Below are 23,386 nucleotides of genomic sequence, written 5' to 3'. Positions count from 1 at the left end.
CTAGTATGGCTTAGGAAAAGAAATCCATGATTGTTTAAAGAGCATAAGCATCTATTCTTCACCCACGAACCGAGCTTCCGAATAATATTTTCACCACTAAGCTTTAGCTAAATCAACTAGGGGATGTCCGCACAGTAAAACACAGTTGATGTCTGTCTGTACTGCCAAGGCTGTGTTAAACGAAACGTAAAGGACATGGGCACAATGTGTAGTGGGCTGGTATTTGTGTGAGAAAGGGTAAAAAATAAGCATTTTTATTGTTTTGTGTCTGAATTTTGAGAAGTGAGAAGAGATTTTGAAGTGAAGGAGAGTAAGAACGTTCATCTGAAGACACAAGGAAAGATTGACTGGGAGAGGCAGAATTTCTCATCACGTACCTCTTTACGTCATAAAGACATTGAGATTATAGATATAGATATAGATATAGATATAGATATAGATATAGATATAGATATAGATATAGATAGATATATAATCATCCACAGGCAGAATAACAAGCACAGCTCTTTGGATCACAGCAAGAACAGTCTAAATGCCAACTGTCCTTCAGCACAACAGTGGCAGACCGGTCCACAAAAAGCATGGCGGCACAGAACTTACACTGTGGGCACTTTGCCATTTCCGTGGGCAAGGCAAAGGATAACTTACCATAGGATCCTTATGCAAATGCTCTCATTTTGAAGCTAAAGACGCATATAATAGCCCCTCTAACTCTCTTAAACCATATTCTAAAAGGTGTTTTGTGGTGTGCTTTAGTCTGGCCTTCATGATGTGAAATGAATTTTAAACTTGGAATTTCAGACTTCTCAAAGAACTTCCAGGAGAAGTTGAAGGAAAAATCAGACGACAGGTATGAAGAGCATTGTTGGCTGCCTGGCGTCTAAGCAGTAGCTGACTTGATAAATTATGAGCAATGGCGGGTTCAGAGTACCCTCCTGTCAGCCCCAGGTCTGTCAACATAAATAGAACAAAGTTTTCAATGCCTACACAGTAACACCTCCTTGAGTATGTTTTATTATTTCTCTGCAAACTCTCACCGATACTGTATCCCTAGATTTGAGAGTTCATGGGTGCAAAATAAGAATAAACTTTGCTGTATGAGAGGGAGAGGGTAGGAAACAATCTCGTCATTTTTTGGAACCTGGAGACCATTAGATATAGTTGCTTTAGGGATGGCGGGTGCCGTAGCTAAAGAAGTGTCTTTAGTGGAGTGTCTTTCAAACTAATTGGTGGATTACAGTTTACCCTGATGGAACCTGGGAGGGATCCATGGAGTCTTAACCAGGTTAACTGGCCCCGAAAAGTTCTCTGGGAATCTCTCCTTCATCGATAAATATCATTACACTCCGTAGTCTCTTCAACCAACTCTCACTTCGTCCTTGTGAGTGTAGGCAGCATGTCTCTGTGTAAACTGGCCCTAACGTATGTACATACCTAGCCCTAAACCACATCCTAGAGGCTTCAAGTGAAATTCAATATGTACTTACTGAATTGAAATGCCAGCTGTTAGCTAGTGGGCATCCACTGGAGGACATCGGCCCCGCCCACCATGGTGACACAGTCATACATGCATGATGCTTCACGCATGCCTGTTGCTACCGACATATTCCGTGTAACTGTGCAATGCAAGAGAGAAAACATGGCACCTTCACCTCCTGGAACTTTCTCTAGTTTGGCCATGCGAATGTGATTATTCTGTTTACTGAAGCACTTGTTTTACAGACTCTATAATTCTGGATTCTTCTCCTAGCAGTTTTAATCCTATACCGTCCAGGTTTTGGTTTTTTTTGTTTTTTTTTTTTTTGGGGGGGGGGGGTTCTCGGTTTTGTTTTGCTATTTTTCTTTTAATCTCTTTTATTTTTAATTTTTACTCCTGCCTTTTACAAAACATTTCAAATATTTGCTGTTAGCTCCCACCACAGACTCCAAATCTGTGCTAGGAATTTGGACATCAAAGTGCTGTAGCTAATCCTTAGGACATTCCGCCATCCTGTGCCTTCAGAATCCTTCTCCTATCGAGTTTCTGTGGTTTCCCGGAGTATTTTCTGTTAGAATGCGCACATCTGAAACTATTTTCTAAATTATTTCTCCTCAGTGCTTTTCCATATCTAGTTACAAGGAGCCTGTAGCTCCTGAGTGGTTGGAACTCTCTGAGGCCATCTTCAGCCTCTTTAGAGGGGAATCCTAGATTATAGGGGCACCTGTTTCTAATAAGCTTTATGGGTCCCCCCCCCCCACGCCCACCACCACCACCACAGATACACACTCACACACTTTAACAGAAGTATGGCTTTACAGAGAGTTCCTGACCTGAAAGGAATTGATACTGAGGAGAAAGTGTCCCAAACAGGGTTCTGCATATAGCTTTGGCATTTTTTGTGATTGTTACAGTCTAGGTGCAGCTCCGATCACCAGGTCCTACGAATTCTAAGTCTCTCTCAGAAAGAACTTACTGGATCAGCTTATACAAGCCTCTCTCTGGGGCACAGAGGTTCTTTTTTAAGCGCAGATTAAAAACATACGCAGATTTATATGGATCGTAAGCAGTGGTACAGAGAAACAAATACAAGATTGAGAAGTTCTAAAACTTTTTAAAAAGAGGGCAATGTTTGGGAGAAATTTTATAAAGATGGGGCTATAACAGATAATAAAGCACAATATGTCTGGTTAATGATATCACTAAAACCACAAGTGGACTGATATAGCCTGTGTTTATCTCAAAGTGGGAGGGAGTGGGCTTTCAAGGTAACAATGAGTGCCAGGCATTTATCTGTGGCTTGTATTTACTCTAATTTATTTCCTTAAAGCCCTTTCCCTTCATTCTCCACAGCAGGAAGAAAACTCCATTTCCACACCCCAGTGTTTATCCCCAAGGATTAGCCAAGTGCCTAGACTGTATCCGTTTCATATTTCTAAAATAAGAAATGGTGCATTGGAAAAGATTGAGAGGCAGGTGATCCGGGTAATTCTCAATTTCCCAAAGATGAAACATAGAATAAATTGCCACCAATAGGTTTCCTTTGCTTGGTGATATTTAAGCTCAAATTGCAGCACCCCTGCAAAAGCCAAATAGCCCAGTCTGGTCAAAGAGCTTTCGAAACCTTTTAGTAGTAGGTGTTGATTAATCATAACCGCAAGTCATCTGAAAGCAAGGATCAAGTTTCTCAAAGAAAGAAAGAAAAAAAGAACAATACATCCCAACAGCAATAAACCTGACCATGAGTCAGGACTCAGAACGGCTGTGTGCTGGATGTAGGTATGAGAAAGGAGGGAGGCTCTGGTGTTTGCCGACTGTGAATTTGAAACTGCAAAGATGTTGTTACCTGTCAGCGAATAAGCGTTCACTCGAGTTCTGACCCAGCGTGAGACACAGAGTGCTGAATTTCATCTTCAGAGGTCAGGGGATTTCCAGTAGAAGTTTCAATATTAATCCTCTCCTTGGTTGGAATCCAACTCTCAGGTTCCAGTCTGTAGTCAAATACTATTTGGGGCTCTGTTTGGGAACTGAAACTGGCTCCAGTTTTGACGTTTGATGTTTATGAAAATATGTGCTAGAAGAAAACTGTAAAAACTGTAAAAAAATTTTTTCTGCTAACAGAAAACTCTAACCCACATTCTTAATCACCCAAGATACTTGTGATTTTTTTTTTACCATATTGATATTGAATACTGATGAAAATATACTCAGGTGATTTACTCAAGATGCTTCCTAGGCCTTAAATAGAATTTGTTCACCTCCACTTTTACATCATGGTGACTCTCAGGGGGAACAAACACTTCTCTGCTGTGTTAACAAAGAAACAGAGCTTGCTTACATCTTCCAATCTATGACCTACATCTGAAATTAATCATTTATGATCATACTTTGAAGTAAGAGTTTTCCACAAATCATATTTTTATTTTGTGTGCACTGGTGTTTTGCCTCCATGTATATCTGGATGAGTTGGATCCCCAGAGATTGGATTTGAAGACAGTTGTTGGGTACTGGGAATTGAACCACAGACCTCTGGAAGAGCAGACAATGCTCTTACCCACTGAGCCATCTCTCCAACCTGAAACAATAGTTCTGATAGATTGCTGACAGTAAGGGAAATTACTCCTATAGCATAAACAAATAAGAGGTTGCTTGTATCTGCAGCCCTGACTTCTCTCTTGCCCTCCACCCTCAAATGGAGTATACCAGTTATCTAGTAGGCATGCCAAATTTAACAAGGTTCAAATGAGAGTCCTAATTTGGTCCCTTAAACAGCACTCCTGTCTTCCTCTCCAGTCCCAGCATTTCTCAATAAATGACACCTCACTCACCCTACTGTCCAACTCAGAACCCATATTGCAGCCTGGGCCTCATTTATTTCACACTGGGAACGTGAGCAAGTCTGGGCTTCTCCAGCCTCATTCCCAGCTCAGCTCCACCTGCTTCCTTCTCCACTTCGCCCTCACTTGTATAAAGCTGACCTCACTCTCTTCCTAGAACAGGCAGGACACCTTAACTAGCCACCAGGCTTATGCCCAAGCTGGGTTCAATGTTAACATTAACAACAACAACAACAAAGTAATTAGTATAACAAAAAGGTTATAAAATACAGATCTGATATTCAAAAGCCTTCCCCAGCTGCTATCCAAACCCAGCACTCACTGAACTCAATTAACAACCGTATCTCTTTATCTCCAACGTCTGACACAGGTGCTGGCTGTTTCCGCCTAAGACCCACAGCATTTTCTCTTGAAACAAGGTCACAGATACCCCACCCCACCTCCTACTCCAAGGCACCTCCAGGAAGACAATTTCCCAGACCGTGACACTTCAGGCATAGGCACGTGTTCCTTTATGGTCCCATTCGCTATCTGCTTTGTATTTCTCCAGATCTTTGCTACTTACATGATGCCCTGAGATTAGCTTGCTGTCAGGCCCGCCCTGCTCAACATAAGCTCTAGAAGGGCTGGAGGGGATGTTCTCTTCCGGGTACTTCTATCATTACTACAAAAGAATTTGTCGAAGGAATGTGTAAATTGTACACAGGAGCGCATCTTAAGTAAATTAGCTGTTTGTGTTTCCATCGATCCCCAATAAACCAAATGGGTGAGAAAAATTAGGAAAAGATCATTTCCCAAACGTTCTTGCTGGTGTCTCATAATTCAACCGTGTCTACCATCCCTTAGAATTCTAGAAATTCAGAATTGGGATCTTTGACTTTCTGGTTTAATTCATCTCATCTTGATGATAGGGAATCAGACCTGAGATATTAGAAGGGCCCTAAGTCCAGTGCAGAACTGGACCTTACACCGGGCATAGTTGGGTTGATTATGCCCCTGTATCTTACCTCGCTGTTTCTTCGTACAGGTACACGGGCAATTCCAATGGAACCACGAAATTTCAGTCTCTCCTTTCCTTGCTATGTTGGCAACAATATTTGTGCTACATACCATCTGTATGTCAGTAATAAATGGCAAACTCATTCAGAAATGGACACTTGCAGATAAGGCATGCTAACAACTGGGTCATATTTTATTGTCCTACTGAGTACCTAAAATATATATATATATATATATTAAATATAAGAGTTTTGACAAAATTTTATCCTGATGGAAACCATTTTAAGTTGACATCTTCCTTAATATGTTTAGAAGTCATGTAAGACTTAGTGACTGCCTGCGTGGCTGTTTCCAGACATTCTGCTCTCTGTTGCCAAAGGGAAGCCTGGAGTAAGATGCAAGCTGGAATCAGAGAACCATGAGTTTGATTCCTGCCTCCACTAACTAACTAAATGACCTTGGATGTGATCCCTAAACTTGTTTAATATCAATCCTCGATCTATAAAAGTGTTAAGGATGCAGACATATGTTTAACATTTTTATTCTTTGATATTAAGAAGTCATCATGTCTCCAAGCACACGAAGGCAGGCGAAGGGCTTAATGTGTCTTATCTCACTTAATCCTGCCACAAGCCTTAGGAGAAAAGTGAGTCTATTCCTGAGTTCCAGGACTCTAAGACTCCACAAGATTAATAGACCTGAGGCCACACAGCTAGCAAGGGGCAGAACTGGGAACTCCACATTGGTAGGCCTCTGGGCCTCCTTGGAGAACAATTATAGAGAAGTAATGAAGTAGAATCTTTAAACTAAGCTCACCTCACAGGCTCATATATCAGAGGTACTCAATAAATGTTGCCCATTTCCTTACCTCTGACTAAACAAATTACCTTGGTTAATGTACTAACCTATCTGAACCATAACTTGTTTTATTCAATACAAGAGCTGTCCATACATGCTTGCTCTAGAAACTACTGGGTACATACACACCCTCAGTTTTACACACGCTTCTGCCCAAAGACAATAACCACTGAGATGGAAACAAGCATAGATAAAAGCACGCACGCGCACACACACACACACACACACACACACACACACACACACACACACACAAATACATAAGAACATTTGCTTGCATTTATACTATAAGATCACAAGATCCCTTTGTGAAGCAAGTCGGAATCATCCTACATATTCTGCTGTGAAATTAATTCTCCAACATACGGATAATTGGAATAAGTTTATCTCGTCCTTTAAAACATGATCATGGATCTTGTTGTTGATTGATATCTAGGCAATACTGACAGCAATAATAAATTAGCTATTTATTACACATTCCCATGTGTAATGTAAGGTCCGCATGACATAGAGACTTTTGGATCTTTATTTTATGAACAAAATGAGCCACAGAGAGGTTCACCAACTTCACCCAGGAAATCCAGGTAACAAGAGGCACATCCAGGGTTAGAACCCAGACAGGCGCCATATCCTTTATCCTACTTCCTTACCCTGCATTTCCTAAAAAGGAAGTACCATATTATTTTCCATTAATCCATTCTTAATAGAAAACTGCATTTTCTAATTTTGGTATCACAAAAATAGTTGAATAATGCTTATTATTACAACATCCAAATCCCCTCGTTACAGTAACTTAAAGTAGAAGTTAATGTTCTCCTTGTTTAATGAAGGTGCTTCCCATTGAGAGCAAAATGCGATAAGGGATTTTTCTACTCTACACGGTTATTGAGGCTGACAAAAGCTGCTACACATGGCTTCTCGGAACATGAAGCCATCACGACATGAAGCTGATGCACAGGGAAAGAGGAAGCTCTGTGTGTATGTGTGTGTGTGTGTGTGTGGTGTGTGTGTGTGTGTGTGTGCAGCCTAAACATGATAAATATGTCCACTCATTTCCTATCACCTAAGAGTGGTCACATCATCTCATTCAGAAGGGCTGAAGGTAAAGGGAACCCCTGAGTGGGCACCGTCTTGGCAAGGATAGCTTTCTATGTTGAAGCTATTACCTGTGCTGGGCCGTTACACAGGCAATCCAGATCAACAATGATCTCTGACTAAGCACACAGAGTAGCCAAAACAAAATAAGGGAAAATGGACAGAGTCATTCTGGATAATTCCAAATAACGTGAGCCCAAGGAATCTGTGAAACTCACACGCACACACATACAATTGGTAATGATTTATACTATACAGGGCTACATGCAGACTCTTAGAGCAGTTTAGTCATGTTTATAACATACTCACCACAGCATTTAATCCACTACTATTATTGTTAGGAATAATGCTGTGCTTTACTAGCGAAGAGAAAGAAATGATTGCTTTCCAATGCCGTTCATGAGAGTCAGTGCCATCATTTTGTGTCTACCCTGACCTCAGTCAAAATCCAGAACATGTAATTGCAATTCTCTATCTAGAAAAAAGTGTTTAAAAGAATCCTGCAAATGGACATCCCTAAAAACATAATACAAGTAGGCTGAGCAGGTGATATTTATATATTCAGGAAAAAATATATATATATATACATATATATATTTCATATCCATATATCCATATATTCATATAAGTAGCTATGAATAACAGTTAATGAAAAAAGATTCCATGAATTTGAAGAGGTGAAAGAGACATCCATGGGCAGGTTTGGAGACAAGAAATGAGTGGGGAAATTATATAACTATATAATGATCTCAAAAAATAAAAGAAATATTTTTAAAATAAAAATAGATCCATAGGGGGTTGGGGATTTAGCTCAGTGGTAGAGCGCTTGCCTAGGAAGCGCAAGGCCCTGGGTTCGGTCCCCAGCTCCGAAAAAAAGAACCAAAAAAAAAAAAAAATAGATCCATAGATATACACTGATTTCATCATTTTACTAACACGACCATGAGTCAAAACCTTATTAATTGATAGATAAATCAATTCATTGTTTTCTTCTACATACTTATGGTATTTTGATTGTGTGTGTGTGTGTGTGTGTGTGTGTGTGTGTGTGTGTGTAAAACTTTAAAACATCTATTTCACTAAAATCACTCCAATTTTCCAATTTGGGGTTTATTGGCCTTCAAAAACAATAAAATGCAAAGAATTTTAAGTACAAGGAAGATATGCATGGTGTTAGGAGAAGCTTTCTGAGAATTTCTGAAGATCGTCTAAGAATCTAGAAAGAATTTTGCCTCGCATGTTCAGCATGTGCAGGGCTCCAGCCATGGCTGTCCTGTGTGTTACTTCTAAAATGTCTTTCTCCTTACGATCACTAATGTTGAAGTGTCCAGACATGCTCTTCTCGGTCCTTATAATTCAGTTCTTCCCATTGAGCTGAGTCCTATCAGATGCATCATGTATGTAGGGCAATCGTGGCAGAAAGCAAAGCGTGTCCAGTACAGACGTATATCTGCCCTTGCTTTAACCCAGCCGTGAGGTCTATGACCCGGTGCCTTTGCATGTGAATCTGCCTTCTAATAAGAGCTCACAGTGACTAATCTCCTTTAAACTCCACCTGTAACGATCCATTCATATGGATTTTGCTGACTACACAATACTGGAGCTAAGTTAGAAGAATCTGATAAAGACTCCAGCACGTCTTAAATATCGTTATGGATTTTAATGTGTTCAGATCATTTCCAGTTTCCCCAAACCTCAAAAAAGAAAAATCATTGATAAATCTTTCTAAATGACTCAGTACATCATGACTCCTCCATTCAGCACACTGTGAACGTCCTCCACAATACAGTATTGGTCTTTGTTTTCTATTTCTCCCGGCTGCTTAGAATCACTCCGTGATCTTTTGACATTTCCCAAGGTATTCAGATCTATTTCCTTGGGAAGAAGTAAGCATTAGACCTACATGTTTTCTTTTTTCATACGGTCTTTAAGCTCTTTATTTCTTAGCTTTTCTATGTCTTTCTTTAGCCCCGTTTTCCCCTTGATACACTCATAAAAAGAGCTTCTGTTCTTAGAATCTGTCTGTCTGTCTGTCTGTCTGTTCCCCTTCCTGCACTCTGCCTTCCCTCAAGGCTTTGAGTCATAACAACTTATTCTTGTTTCATTATACACCTTATTTTCATAACTTTTCGCTTTTCTCTCCCCCATCACCGTCCTAGCCAGACTTTCTCAGCCAAAGACTGATATAGCACAGCTCTTACGCAGCCTCAGCACTGGCTACGCTGCTTACAGAGGTTGAGCCTCGGTTGTTGACTGCTACGATCTTCAGTTTCTCAATTTGTTCACAGAGTGGCTCAAATGATTAGATACAGTAACACACACACACACACACACACACACACACACACACAATCAGGATTCCTTAACCTCAGGACTAGTGACATTTGGGGCTAAGTCATTCTTTGTTCATTGGACCACATTAGATATTAAAGGACATTTAGCAAAAAAAAACAAAACAAAACAAAAACATTGCTTCTTATGCCCAAAAATGTCACTCTCAATTACACCCAAAATGACACTTAAAATATATTTATATGTTCATAGCTAAAAGAGATATCTCAATCGGTAGAGTGCTTATTGCCATTCCTGGCAGCTTGACTGATTCTCCAGAACCCTCATAGTAGTACAGAACGACTGGTACAAGTTTTCCTCTGGCGTCCTCATGTGCAACAGGTAACATAGCGGAAGAAATGACTACCACAAGTTGTCCTCTGATAGTCACACATGTGCTGTGGTGCGGCCTCCCAATAAATAATAAAACAATTTTAAAAGAAAAGAAGGACCTAGATTCACAAAGACTTGAAGTGTGAGGGTGGGGGGATACCCAGGGGGCCCCCACCTGCTCAGAGGAGAAGGGGAGAGAAGATAGGGGAAGGATTATGGGAGGGGGTCACTGGGAGAAGGCAGTGAGCGGGATGTAAAGTGAGTAAGTAAAAAATTAAATAAAATTTTTGAAAAATCAAAAAGAAATACTGCTTCTGACCACTAGATATCAATAGCAACTTCCTCTCATCTGTGACAATCAAATATGTCTCTGCAAATCTACAAGTGACCCTGAGGGACGACCGATTTAATTTTAACCCTGGGTTACTGCTAAATGCATAAACCAATAAACAAATAAATCTGAATACTTTCTAATAACTATGCCCAATGAATCACTCAGCCGCAGGGGCTGCCTATTGGTCTTACCTATACTGAAATGGAGTGTCTTCACGAAATGCAAAGCTCCAATGTTTCAAAATATGTCCTTGTATTTGTAACAGAGTATCTTATATTCATGTTTCATCTCTTCATACATTGAGACATTGAATCTTGATCATAGGTACCCTCAAATCAGGTTCACTCTACCCAGATCTCCCAATTCTTCAATCCCACTCTCCCCAGGCACCTCCGTGCATCCTCCTGTCCCTTTTGTTCTCTCCTTTCTTCTAGTTACTAAATAATTGACTCCGGTTAGTTCTTCTTGTTAACTGATCATGGACTGGTAACTACAGCCCCAGAGCGCTTGTGAATCCAGTAGCCATGCCTTGTCTAAAACACAGGGCTTCACAGCACTCCTCCTAGCTTCTGGCTCATGTGTTTATTTTTTCTATCCCTTCTTTTGTGCTGTTCTCTGACCCTTGTTGCTGTTCTAGGTGTCCCACTTGGGGCCTGAGTACTAAGAGTCACATATTCTGACACTCTGACCAATTATGAATGTCTGAATTAAATACGGACTAGAAAAGAGAATATTCCCTAGAAAAGAATGGGGAATCCACTAGTGCGTGAATGTAAACTTAAATGTTTAGACAATTGTATAACAACATGTCATTTGCTAAAATAGCAATGGTGGGTTCCTCTTTAAGGTCTATGACCTCCTACGCCTTTGGCTAAGTTTATGGTACCAGACACAAATTCCTTCCTGTAGAGCAGGCCTCAAATCCAATCTACAAAAAGTTGGTTACTACACACCCTTTGGTCTACTATTGCACCAGTGGCACATGCCTAGAAAGTTAGTATCTTACTGTAAAGAGTTGGCCACAGGATACATTAATGTCCCTTCTCCCCCAGTGACCTACATAACATGTTCCAGCCCTGTGAGAGTCAGTCATAAGTAAAGAGGTTTTCAGATTAGTTCCTATTTGCTTTCTCCATGTCCTGACACCAAAGTATATCATGTCTTCTGCAATAGTGTCCTAACATCCAGCTACGATGAGCAGCCAAGGGCAACGGCAATATCTTGTGCTATTTCAAAGACCTTTGGTGTTCCCTAACCAATAACTTCCTGCTTAAGGATATATCCCAATCCTGCCTCTAGATTTTCATCCAGCCCAATTCTGCAGAACCATTGTCCATTGTCCATCTGTGTTCAACTATTGTTTTTTAAATTATATATTTTGATTAGCCTACACAGTAGTGAATGAAGTTCACTTGGGTTTTTTTTTTTATTGCTTTATTTATTATTTATTGGGAGGACTCACTGCAGCACAGTATTAATGTCAGAAAACGACTGTGGTAGTCAGTCCTGCCACTATGCGGGTTATGGAGATCAAATACACATCATCAGGCTTGGGAGCAAGTACATTTACTTGCTGAGCTGATTCGCCAGCCCTGCACTGTAGTTCTTAACGAGATACAGTATAGAAGCTACTTTTAGGCATTTTTGTTTTTAATCTGAGGTTTTTTCTGTAAGTTTTACACTGCATTTACTGTCAGAGGTAGTTAGGAGATTTTTATTTTCAGAAAGTTCTTAGGCTACATAAAAAGGAGGAAAATAAAAAAAACAAAACCCAGTGATTCAAGTCTATGGAACCTCCATTCTATAAGCTAAATTAACTAACAAGAAACATAATAAACATATGAAGAAAAAATTACTCCTAAATTCCACAGGACCCTAGCAAATACTGTAGGTGGTGCTGATTAAAGGAGAAAGAAAAAGAGTGTGTTCTAAGAAAGAAAGAAAGAAATCAGAAAGAAAGGAGAGAGAGAGAGAGAGAGAGAGAGAGAGAGAGAGAGAGAAAGTTAGTTCTGTGTCATTTAACTGCTCATTTTCCTGACTTCTAGTTTCCTCTTCTGATCAGAATTACAATGAGGGTATTAAATCCAATCTGCAGTTACCTTTGCATGTTTCCTGACTTTAGACATTTAGATTATGAATCACTGTGTGACTAATTTTAAATTTTCTTCAAACTAACAGTGCTCCTTTTACTTTCTCTAGCTTTTCTGTAATGTGCTAAATTCACAGCATACTTTTGAAGGTATTTGTCTAAAAGATTGACAAATCGATTTAAAAAAAAAAAAACCAACAGTACAATGCATTTATTCCACACCTGTCTTCATCCCGGAAATGAAATCCATAGAATTTCTAATTAATAAGTTTCCTAACACTCAAGACAAGTTTGTGGGGCTGGAGAAAGGGCTTGGTGGCTAAGAGCACTGCCTGCTCTTGCAGAGAACCCGGGCTCAGTTCCCAGCACCCACATGGTAGCTCGCGAACATTTGTTACGCTAGTTCCAAGGTTTCTCTTGTCCTCTTGTGGCCTTTGTGGACAAGCACACATGTCAGAAATAAGACTGGGGTCTAGAGAGACTGCAGAAGTTAAGGTAGCATATTACTTCACAGAGAGCCAGGATATAGTTCCCATCAGCCAAGGTGGGTGATGGTTTACAACTGCATGTAAATCTACCTCCTGGGTCTCAAATACCTGCTAATCTCTGTGGTATCTGTACTCACGTGCACACACACACACACACACACACACACACAATTAAAAAGTATTTTTAAATGATACAGTGTAAAAATTATAGAAATACCATGCATGGTAGTTATTTTAGTTAGTTAGATAATCTTTCCAGTGTTTTGACTGCTTCAGAACATGAAGAAGTATGAAGTTGGTAATATGCAGGAATACAACAAAATAAAAGCAAAAAATATCTACCGGGCTCATAAAATCAGTGTCTCTTCGAAGTCATAGTTATCACAGTAAGTTATTTCCAAATGGTGAAAACCATGATTTTTGTGTGCATATCACATTTTTTTTAAATTTTTTATTTTAGTTTATATATTTGTGTATAAGAAAACCCCAACATTATGAAAATTTAGAATTTGGAAAATAAAAATTCCCTGTATTTAATATCACCTGATTGCCTACCTCCCTACAGCTAATTAATGGTGATAACCTAGGCAAATTTTCATATGCTTTTCTAGCCTACACTCATTGATGCATATGCCAGCTCAAATGAGATTAGATCGCACATTTCCATAACTTAAAATGTCTTCCATGTCTGCAGCAACATTTGGTACCTTCTCAGCAGCAGGAAAGGATACATTTGAGGCCTTCTGGTACCTCATCACAAGGTAGAGTCTAGGTCTGACCACAAATGTCCCCTGCCTCATCCTTGTGCTGTCAATCACTGATCCTTTCTCTCGGACCCAGGATCTAAGAGGGCCACCGGCAGAGTGACTCAGACATACTCTGGCAGTTGACCTAAGGAGGTCTCACCATTGGGAAGGAAAATCTGAATGAAGAAGGTACATTTATACATCTGTCGTTCCTGAGAATCATAGACACATGTCAAGTGCTACACCTTAGACCCTCGGAACAAACTCAGCCTTGGCGTGTGGAAGCCCACTCGTGCACAGCCTACTTGAAGCAGGAAGGAAATTTGACTTGAAGAGAAGTGAACCCTAACATTGCCAAAGGATGCCATTCTTTTTCTCTTTGTTCTTAAGACCTCAAAACCCTCTTCCTACCATGTATGGATTTAATTTTGAGTGATTATGTCCTCTTTTGTCTTTTCTATTTTACAATTTCTTTTTTTTTTCTGTTTCAAAAGGCTTTATTTTACTTGTTCCAAGACTTGGGAGAGGCTCAGAGTGGTTACAAAGCTGCCCAGTGGTTTTAGAGGTTCATCCAGGTGGAGGTCCTAAGGCGGCTTCGCTCGGAAGGCCTCCTATTCCTGCTTGAAAGTGAGGCGCTCAAAGAGATACTCGCCCAGAGGTGCATGGTGCACACCTGACTATGCTGGTTGTGGCCCTGCCACCCTACGGAGGTTGGTCAGGTGGTTGCCCATCTTCTTGATGAACTTCACCTCTTTATCCAGGAAGTGGCTTCCCCAAGAAGAGACAGAGATGAGGATCTGTGCTGGCAGAACCCAGGGGATGCAGATCCAAGAGGACCTGGTTCGGGTTCTTCTTCAGGGCCAAGACAGCTTCCATGGTCTCCTGGGTTTTACCCCCACTCATCTTGAGATGGCTTCTGCATATCCCGGAAGAGTGCATGGCCCCCGCGATCGTTCTGCAACTTGAGGAGAGGCTCGGTGCCCTCGCACTTCTCCTTAGCCAATTTGCGAAAGAAGTGGCCTATGCCCTCCAAAGCCACGTCATCCTGATCAAAAAAGAAGCCCAGAGAGAGGTAGGTGTAGGAGGCCTGCAAGTGCAAGTTGATCAGACGGTTCGTGGCAGTTTCCACTTCGGTGAAATAATTCTGATGAATCTGAGAGATCATGGCTGATCCGGAGTATGGGACTAACCTCCAGACGGTGCTGGCTGGTCCTAGGAGCCGAAGTCGATGAGAAGATGGTCCCGGAGGCTGCGACTGGAGAGACTTGTAAGACGGCTGCAAGCTAATAAAATGGGAGTCCCCCGGTCTGTTCCTTCCAAACACTGTTGAAGCAAGACACAGATCCACGGGACCTCCAAGGCGGTGTTCCTATTTTACAATTTCTCTTTTCTGTTTTTTTGTCTTTTCTCTTTTACAAAAAGAACTGATTTTTTTTTTAAAGTCAAATGCCAGAAACATCAAACATTAAGTATCCATTTCCACACAAAGTACATGGTGCATGATTGCATACTGTATTGTTATAGACATATTTGATTTGTGTACGAAACTGTCACCGAACTGGCAGCCAAGTTCAAAGAACATACTGATCTTTCAGAACATCTAGAGCTTTCAGATTACTGGAGACTTTCGTTAAGCAGTAAGCACAACTGTGGACTCCACAACACAAGAGAATAGTTGGGTAAAAGAGGATATGATATTGTTTGGCAAAACTAACAAGAGTCATTATGGTACCAAGCAAGGACATTTTATCAGGGCATAGAATCTGACTTCTCTGTCCCATTAACCAGGGAGCCAGAGTGTTGGGGGCTAGTTGGGAGCCTCCTGCCGCAGACGAGCCAGTTAATGAAAGAAGAATTGCTTGAAAGAAAACTTCATAGCCTTGCAGCTTCCCAAGACACTAAAATCCCTGGAGGCTGCTGTCAATCTGTTGAAGCTTATGTGATTCAAAATTGTACAGGTAAAAGTGCACAGTGGTCAAGGGACCAGAGCTAAAGTGACAGGTAGGTCATGTTCTGGGCCTTTTCGCTCTGCAGTCAATAGACTCCCTGCTACTACGTACGTCCTGGTAGGCGAAACAGAGTGTCTGTTTACTCAAACTGACCCACATGAACATTTCAGAAATATTGTTTTGAGATCTAAAATATATTACTCGTGTGACTTAAGGATGTCTCAACCTGTTTCTTTCAGATACCATTGTTCTTATCGCTTCAATAGCAGTTGTTTCTGCAAAAACTCAGGGTAATATTTTCGCCACGTCAGCGCTCAGAAGTCTCCGGTTCCTACAGATCCTGCGTATGGTGCGCATGGACAGAAGGGGAGGGACCTGGAAGTTGCTGGGCTCCGTGGTTTACGCTCACAGCAAGGTAAAGCTGCTCTTTCTGCATTGTATAGGAAAAAGTTTGAAATGTTCTGTTGATTGTGATCAGGTTTAATAAACATCATTGCTACAGACTGTAGCTTAAGCCATTTGAAGCCCTGATATGTAATGCGCTATTTTAAAACCTTCGTATATTTCCTAGAAGTAGGAACATGATTGAATCATACCTAGAGTTCATGTTTCCTCTGCCAAAGAATACTGTCACCTCTAAAATCTTTTAATCCCTTTTATACCTAGGAATTAATCACAGCCTGGTACATTGGATTTCTGGTTCTTATTTTTTCATCCTTCCTTGTCTATCTTGTGGAAAAAGATGCCAATAAAGAGTTTTCAACATATGCGGATGCTCTCTGGTGGGGCACAGTAAGTATAAAAATTTGTTTTTATCTACTAGCTATTACGGAATGTCTCCCCTGAATATAACATAGCAAATGGTCTCAATGAAAAATTAACCTCCTAAAGGGGTGAATATGGAAATATATGGTATTTGTAAGAGGTCTGAGGAGTTTCCGTGCCTTTTGGGGCAAACAAAGTTAAACTTAACACCTAAATTATCATTTATATTTTTTGAGGGCTTGGCTGTTTCCTAAGTAAAAATTACCATTTTGAAAATACAAAATGTTAGCAGGATTATTTGTTTTAACTTTATAAACCAAAACAGACAATTCATGACATGATTTGTCTCTCCGGAAAAAAAGGAAAGAAAGAAAGAAAGAAAGAAAGAAAGAAAGAAAGAAAGAAAGAAAGAAAGAAAGAAAGGAAAGAAAAGAAAGAAAGAAAAGAAAGAAAGAAAGGAGGGGTTTTAGTTGTCGAAAGAGTGAAAGGAAGGAGTGTGTGGAGGTACAGGCCAGAAGTCTTAACACTGAGGTAGACGGATCATGAGTTTAAAGTCAGTCTGGGGGCTAAATAGCACCACACTTTCAAAAAAAAAATAGCAGAAACAAAAAAAATTGGAAAGGCAGCTGAGACAAAGAGAGAATAATTAAATGGATCGATCAATGAAGACGAGAATGCTGTGAGGGGCATCTGAGCCGGCAGAGCAGCAATCATACAATATTTCCCATTCACAATGCCACTTTACACTGTTACAAATATTTTTCAAGCAAGGTAAAAGCAAAAAGTAACAGTTGTTGTACAAATAGAAAACAACTGGGCAGTGGTGGTGCACACCTTTAATCCCAGCACTAGGGAGGCAGAGGCAGGAAGAGCTCTGAGTTTCAAGCCAGCCTGGTCTACAGAGCAAGTTCCAGGACAGCCAGGAGAGAAAATTAAAAATTAAATGCATGCTGCCTATTATATTTAATTCATTTAAATAATTCATCAGGCACATGTGACAGTCAGTTCATAATAATGAACAGAGCCCAGAAGGGATTCCTAAATTCAGGATATTGAAACGTAAGGACAAATAGAGGGAAATCTGTCTGCTTTCGTGATATAGGAAACAGATCAGTGAACATCCACTATACAAAATTTATTTGCACATATACAGCAAAAATTATTTTTTTGCATTGATATGTGTTATCTTCAATTTACCCAGTTGTAAAGTAGCTCAGAAAGTCACAAAGACACAGAATGCAATAGTCTGGAAAGGGTGTACTGTGAATAATGCATTTTTCCTTTCAGGCAAAAGTTCTCAATGCATGGTGAAGAATTTACAAAATGGCCATTTGGAACTTGCTCCCTAAAAAGAATTTACAGGATATGAGAATACCTTATACAATATAAGAATTATAGTTCTTTTTATTTTATATGTTTACGGTGTTTTAAAGGGGAGTTATATGGAAACACACAAAATTTGTAATTGTGCAAGATATTTTCATTTTATTCTTGAGAATATAATTCCAACATAACTCCCTTCCATTTTCTCCCTCCAAACCCTCTCCTATAGCCCTCTCTGTTCTCCTTCAAATTCACGGCTTCTTTTATTTAATAGTTGTTATTGCACATATGTACACATATATATTCCTAAATATTACTTGCACCATGCATATAATGTTATTGTATGTAGGTCTTCAGGGCTGATCGTTTGGCACTAGACAACCGCTTGGTCTGCTCTTCTGTAGGGAAGACCACTGCTTCCATTCCCAGATTTCTTTAGTTGCCTCCAGTTCTTGGCATAGGGTTGAGGTCTCATGGGCTTTGCCCCATCCCCTTTGTCCTCTGGTATTGTCCTTGCTCAGTTCACGTTTGGACAGTTGTGTTAATGACAGTTTATGGGTGTAGCTTCTGATATTACTAGGAGACACAATCTCACAGCCAATTCCTGATCCTCTGGTTCTGACCATCTTATTACCACCTCTTCCACAACCTTGGATACAAGAGTGTTTTGTAGATTTATCCTCTGGGACAAGGCTCTACAACATTTCATTCTGATTGGCTGTAGTTTTCTGTAGTAGATGCTGCGGTGAAGAGAAATTTCCTTGATGAGAAGTCAAGGTTATACTTATCTGCGGGTATAAGTAATTAAATTTATATTGTTGCTAGGGGCTAGTTTGCCTTACTCAATTATTAGCTATAGATTCTCCTACAATGGCTCCACTAACACTGAATAGTTAGCTAGGTTTCCAATACCAGAAGTAATTAATCCTCTTGATTAGCAGAACGCAGGTCCAATTAGAGAATTGCTGTTACTTACTACCAAGATACGCATACTGCTCCTGTGGCCACAGAGTTACTGTGGCTCGTTGTCCTGTAGATGTGGTTCGTGGGCATCACAGTTGGACAGGACGATTGGTTGCTTCCCGCTTGTGGAAGCTCGTATGGTGCCTTCTGATACCAAGAAATCTAGACATCAGGGAGGAGGCGTTCAAGTCAGTTCCAGCTCAGGAGTTTCAGTGTCGTGATTCTGAAGGTCATGGTGTCTTCAGCAATAGGGACTTAACTTCTACCCTTGGGGAGTTAATCAAGGGCACCAGTGATAGGCTGTATCTCTTGGACAAAAGAACTAAAAAGACAGCTTTCTCATGTCCGTATTGAGGTTTTTGTCATGTGATCTTTGGCACTTGGAGGGAAGATGCTGATCCCAGATGAGAAAGGTTCGCTAAAACTACGTGTTTATATTTATACATGGAATTAGATGTGTTACGGGGGTTTTTATAGGTAAATAGTATGATTCACTGAAGCTTTTTCAGAGTCATTATTTTACACATTTCCTTTTCCTTCTTTTTTCCTCTCGCTTCCCTAAAATTCTCCCGTTTTATTATTTCCTCTCTCAGATCACTTGTATTCTGCTATTCTCCCTTACCCTCCCTCCATTTTCTTCCCTATTCTCCTCTCTCCATTCTCCCTCAAGAGCCTTTTCCCATTTGTGTAGAATGTTTCCACTCTTTTTATTCTGCAGAGGAAATTCACTTATAAATCACTCTTGAGCGCTAGCCAGCTTTTTTGCCAGTCTATGAACGTGCCACCATTTTAACCCATGACCCAGACGCTGCTGGGTGTGTGTTTGCCTTTTGAGGAGCACAGACTTGAGTTAGTGTTGTCTAATAATCCACTGCTCATCTAAAACCTGTTTATGTGGCCAGAACTCCTGTAAGAGAGAATGAAAATTTGTCAGGACTAAATCAGGCAGAACTTAATATATTTCTGATTGTATGGTAGTCATTAAATAAATAAAAATTAGAGCTTTTAAAAACATTGAGTGCATGTCTTCAAGATTGTGCTGCTAGTGAGAGAGTCGTCTATTATATTTAAAAAACAGGCTACACCAATGAATATCCTAGTAAGAGCACCAGTGGAAGGGGAAGCCCTGGGTCCTGCTAAGACTGAACCCCCAGTGAACTAGACTGTTGGGGGGAGGGTGGCAATGGGGGGATGGTTGGGAGGGGAACACCCATAAGGAAGGGGAGGGGGGAGGGGGATGTTTACCGGGAAACCAAAGAATTATTATTACGTATTAAATAAATTAAAAAAAAATTAAAAAAAAAACAGGCTACACAATGGGAGGAAAAACATCTTTGCTGAGTGCACATCAGTCAAAAAATAAGTATCTAAAACATATAAACTGTAAAACTTCAACACCAAAATTCCATCCAGTCAGTAAATGGGCTAATGAACTTGACAGACAAAAAGAAATAAGGCAAATAGCCAACAGATACTTGAAAAAAAAATACTCAAAACTTAGCCATAGAGGAAACTGGGGATTTTTCCACCTCAGTCAGAATGGCTCTTGTCAAGGAAATACGTGACAGTAAATGCTAGTGCAGATAGGGAGAAAGAAGAAAACATACACACTGTTGGTGGGAAGGCGTAGTGGATAGCCACTGTGGGAATGAATCATTGTGGAATTTCTTCAAACAAACTTAAAAGGGCTCTATCACCACCGGGTATATGCACGAGGGACTCTAAGCACGCCATGGGACACAAGCTTTCACATGTTTACTGTTGCACTGTTCATAGTGCCTAGGCAGTAGAACCAGATAGAACTGTACGTGCATGTTTTCTCTAAGATGAGGAGTCTAGATATAAACGAGTGTGTGTGGTTGTATGTGCACACATTTACATGCACCCATAGTCTCATAAAAGCAGAGAATTCTGGAGAGCTTTTTTTTTCTGTCACAAAGGAAAATGTAGGTGACATTCAGAGGAAAGTGGTTGCAAATGGAGATCGTCATAGTCATAGTGAAATAAGCCAGATGTTCGTGCACCCTTAGCCCCATGAAACAGATAGGGTATCATGGGAGAGGAGAAAGAGATTGACGCATGTGGTAGGGAAAAGAGAGAGGGTAATGAAACCCATGCGACACAGGAGCAGAAAGGGAGGCTTTTTGTAGGGAGAAATGTAATCAGGAAAAAAAAGCAACACGGTTGGGGTGCCAAAGGAATATGGGAGAGGGATGAATCAGAACAAAATAATACAATGACATGCATACACGAGAACAAAATATCAAGGCATACATGTATGAGAAGAGCTATATAACAAGAGAAAGTGTCAAAATAAAACTCATTGCTTTATATGTTAACTCACACTGTCAATTTAGCAATTAAAAAAAAAAGGTTTCATTTCCAACTCTTCCTCCCTACACACAAGAAACCCTGGGCATTTTGAAAGGAGAAAGATGGAGATTGGAAAAAGACCCGACATTCTTGAAATACCTCTAATATATAGAAATGGCGTGACCTGAGGAAGTGGGTGGGTTTTCGTGCAATCGAGGGAAGGCAACGCATACCCCAGCCTGTTTGCAACAGTCTGAATCCCAGCATAGTGTTTGCTTCTCTTTCATAGTTCAAATACATTTCAATTGATGGAGATAGTCAGGGCCACCTTTCCCCCTCTGAGATGCAGTTGCTGGAGAATTAAGCTCGGCAGTTTTTTTTTTAAATCTCTCTTTCCATCCTTTTTCTTTTTCTTCTTGTAACCAATACAAATTGCTGTGTTGTGTGTTAAACTGTGTGTGGGAAACTCTTAATATACTCTTGCTTAGTCACCAGCTAGCTTCTCTCCAGAGCGACACGCAAAGCAGGCTTTCAAAGGTCATCTCTGCAATTTGCAGGGAGAAGCAACATATTTTCAATGATTTCCACTTCAAGAAAGCTGTTTTGACTGCTGTTTAACCTGTACTTTACAGGTTTCTGAATGGCCTAATTATGTTTCCATTTAAAAAAAAAGAGGAAAAAAAAAGAAAACACTAGGCTCAACATCAAAGTAGAAATAAATAAATAAAAGGAGCTTTCAGCACGCCAAGCTTCTAGGAATGAAAATAAGGGCTTGTGACTCTTAAAGCAGTTTTGTTTATATTGGCTGACTCATTAATGGAGTTATCTGAAGCTTTAAAAAAACATGAAAAGCAGATAAGAGGGATTATTATTTCTATTCATTACAAAAGCAGCATACACTAGATCTGAGTGTTAAATAAATTTAGATTGGTGTACCACTTTATAATATGTCACTAAAGACCTTTGTGGAAAGTTTGTTCACATCATGTTTAAATGAAATTGTCTGTGTTGCATATGATGGGGTCCTCAATAACTCTGGAGTATCTAGGTTCAGTGGGGGAAACGAGACCACCCTAAACTGAAGTGTTATTAGTACTAGGCTTTATCTCTTTCGTAAGAGTCCAAAGTATCAGCATTTAATACCAAAATTCAATTTGTGTCTCATCTACAAATACAGTTCCCCAGTAAATTCCAGGAATCAAAAATAAAGGTCCTTGCTTTAAGATATGGAGAGCTATCCCAGACATCAATATTTAGGGGGACACAGGAGTGTAGTCAACAGTGGCCAATGCCAATGTACAATTTTGATACCTGAACAGGATTCTATGCTGAGGAACAAAGCTATGTGCCCACCTCACTGTGTGTGATAACAGATACTCAAGATCTGGTACCAAGACCACAGCAAGTTTACAGACATGGATGGTAGCTGTTTGGAGTGTGGACATTGATGTGAAGGGTGTTAAATAGAAGTGTGTGATAGAACAACAGAACAAAAGAGAACCATGTTCTTTTATTGCAGACACACAGTGTAGACAGAGAAGGGGGCTTGAGCATTGGGAGTTACCAGGAAAAGATGGCTGGGTTGTACATTGTTAACTGGGGCAGGATATAAGTGTCCTGGCAGGCAGTGGAGGGGATGAACAAGCTAAGTGCATGTGCTCCTTGCTTCTGGAGTTCAAGGTCTGGGTGTTACCATGTGCTACTATTTCTTCAATTATCCTAGTACTATTTCCTTCTTGTCCAGCCACCTCACATTTATTCAGAAATAATTTGAGAAAAGGCTTTTCTGAAGTTATTTTCTGTTATTTCCCCCTTTCCTATTATTTTTTTGCCTTCTGAATCACTTTAGATTTATTCTGAAATACTTTAAGATCTCGTTTTCCTGACATAGATTTTTTTCTAATAATGACCTGCTTGAAAACCACCATTTTTCTATTTACCGTTCTCCTTGTAATAAAGCTAGTGCAACTTTTTTAAATATATATAATAGCAGAGAAAAGGACTCTCTCTAACGACAGATAGGATGACATCTGAATACAGATTCCATTCAAGACCATGTCCTTGAAGGAATTACTTCAGACACACAGAAACATTTATATCAGCCAGGAATATTCACAAAGCAAGTTGCTTAGATGGCTTCTATGTGCGATTTAGTATGTTATGTGTGCAATGTGTTTCACATCCTAAATCTATGTGTAAGATACATGAGAAATGAACAAGGATACCATTGTCCTTGATAGCAACCAGTTGCCCTTCAGAGAATCAGGCCTCTTAACTCTGGATTCACCAGTAACAGTGTTTTCTGCATTGTTGTACAAAGCATCATTTTCTAAATTAGTACCAGTACATGTGGTTAAAGTAAATGATTGTTTTTTTTTACTGCCAATGCTTTACCTAAAGCTTTATTTAGCCCAAGAGAATCGACGTAGCATCTCCTAATGATTCAAGAGCATTCTCAGCTACTGAACACCCACACAACCCAGCCA

At 40.1% G+C, this 23,386-nt stretch overlaps 1 protein-coding gene across 3 annotated transcripts in view; it reads left to right on the top strand.

The window, feature by feature from the left end:
• The window catches only part of Kcnq5 (potassium voltage-gated channel subfamily Q member 5), a 564,994-nt gene that overhangs the window by 434,539 nt on the left and 107,069 nt on the right, over positions 1 to 23,386 (top strand). For all 3 annotated transcript variants that reach the window (XM_087564913.1, XM_087564912.1, NM_001134643.2), the window contains 2 exon segments: positions 15,776 to 15,951; positions 16,203 to 16,328. In XM_087564913.1, the coding sequence (XP_087421039.1) occupies positions 15,776 to 15,951; positions 16,203 to 16,328 (302 nt within the window).

This window comes from Rattus norvegicus, chromosome 9 (assembly GCF_021556685.1).
Source record: "Rattus norvegicus strain SHRSP/BbbUtx chromosome 9, alternate assembly SHRSP_T2T, whole genome shotgun sequence".
NCBI classification, from domain to species: domain Eukaryota; kingdom Metazoa; phylum Chordata; class Mammalia; order Rodentia; family Muridae; genus Rattus; species Rattus norvegicus.
This window is presented reverse-complemented; position numbering and strand designations above follow the sequence as displayed.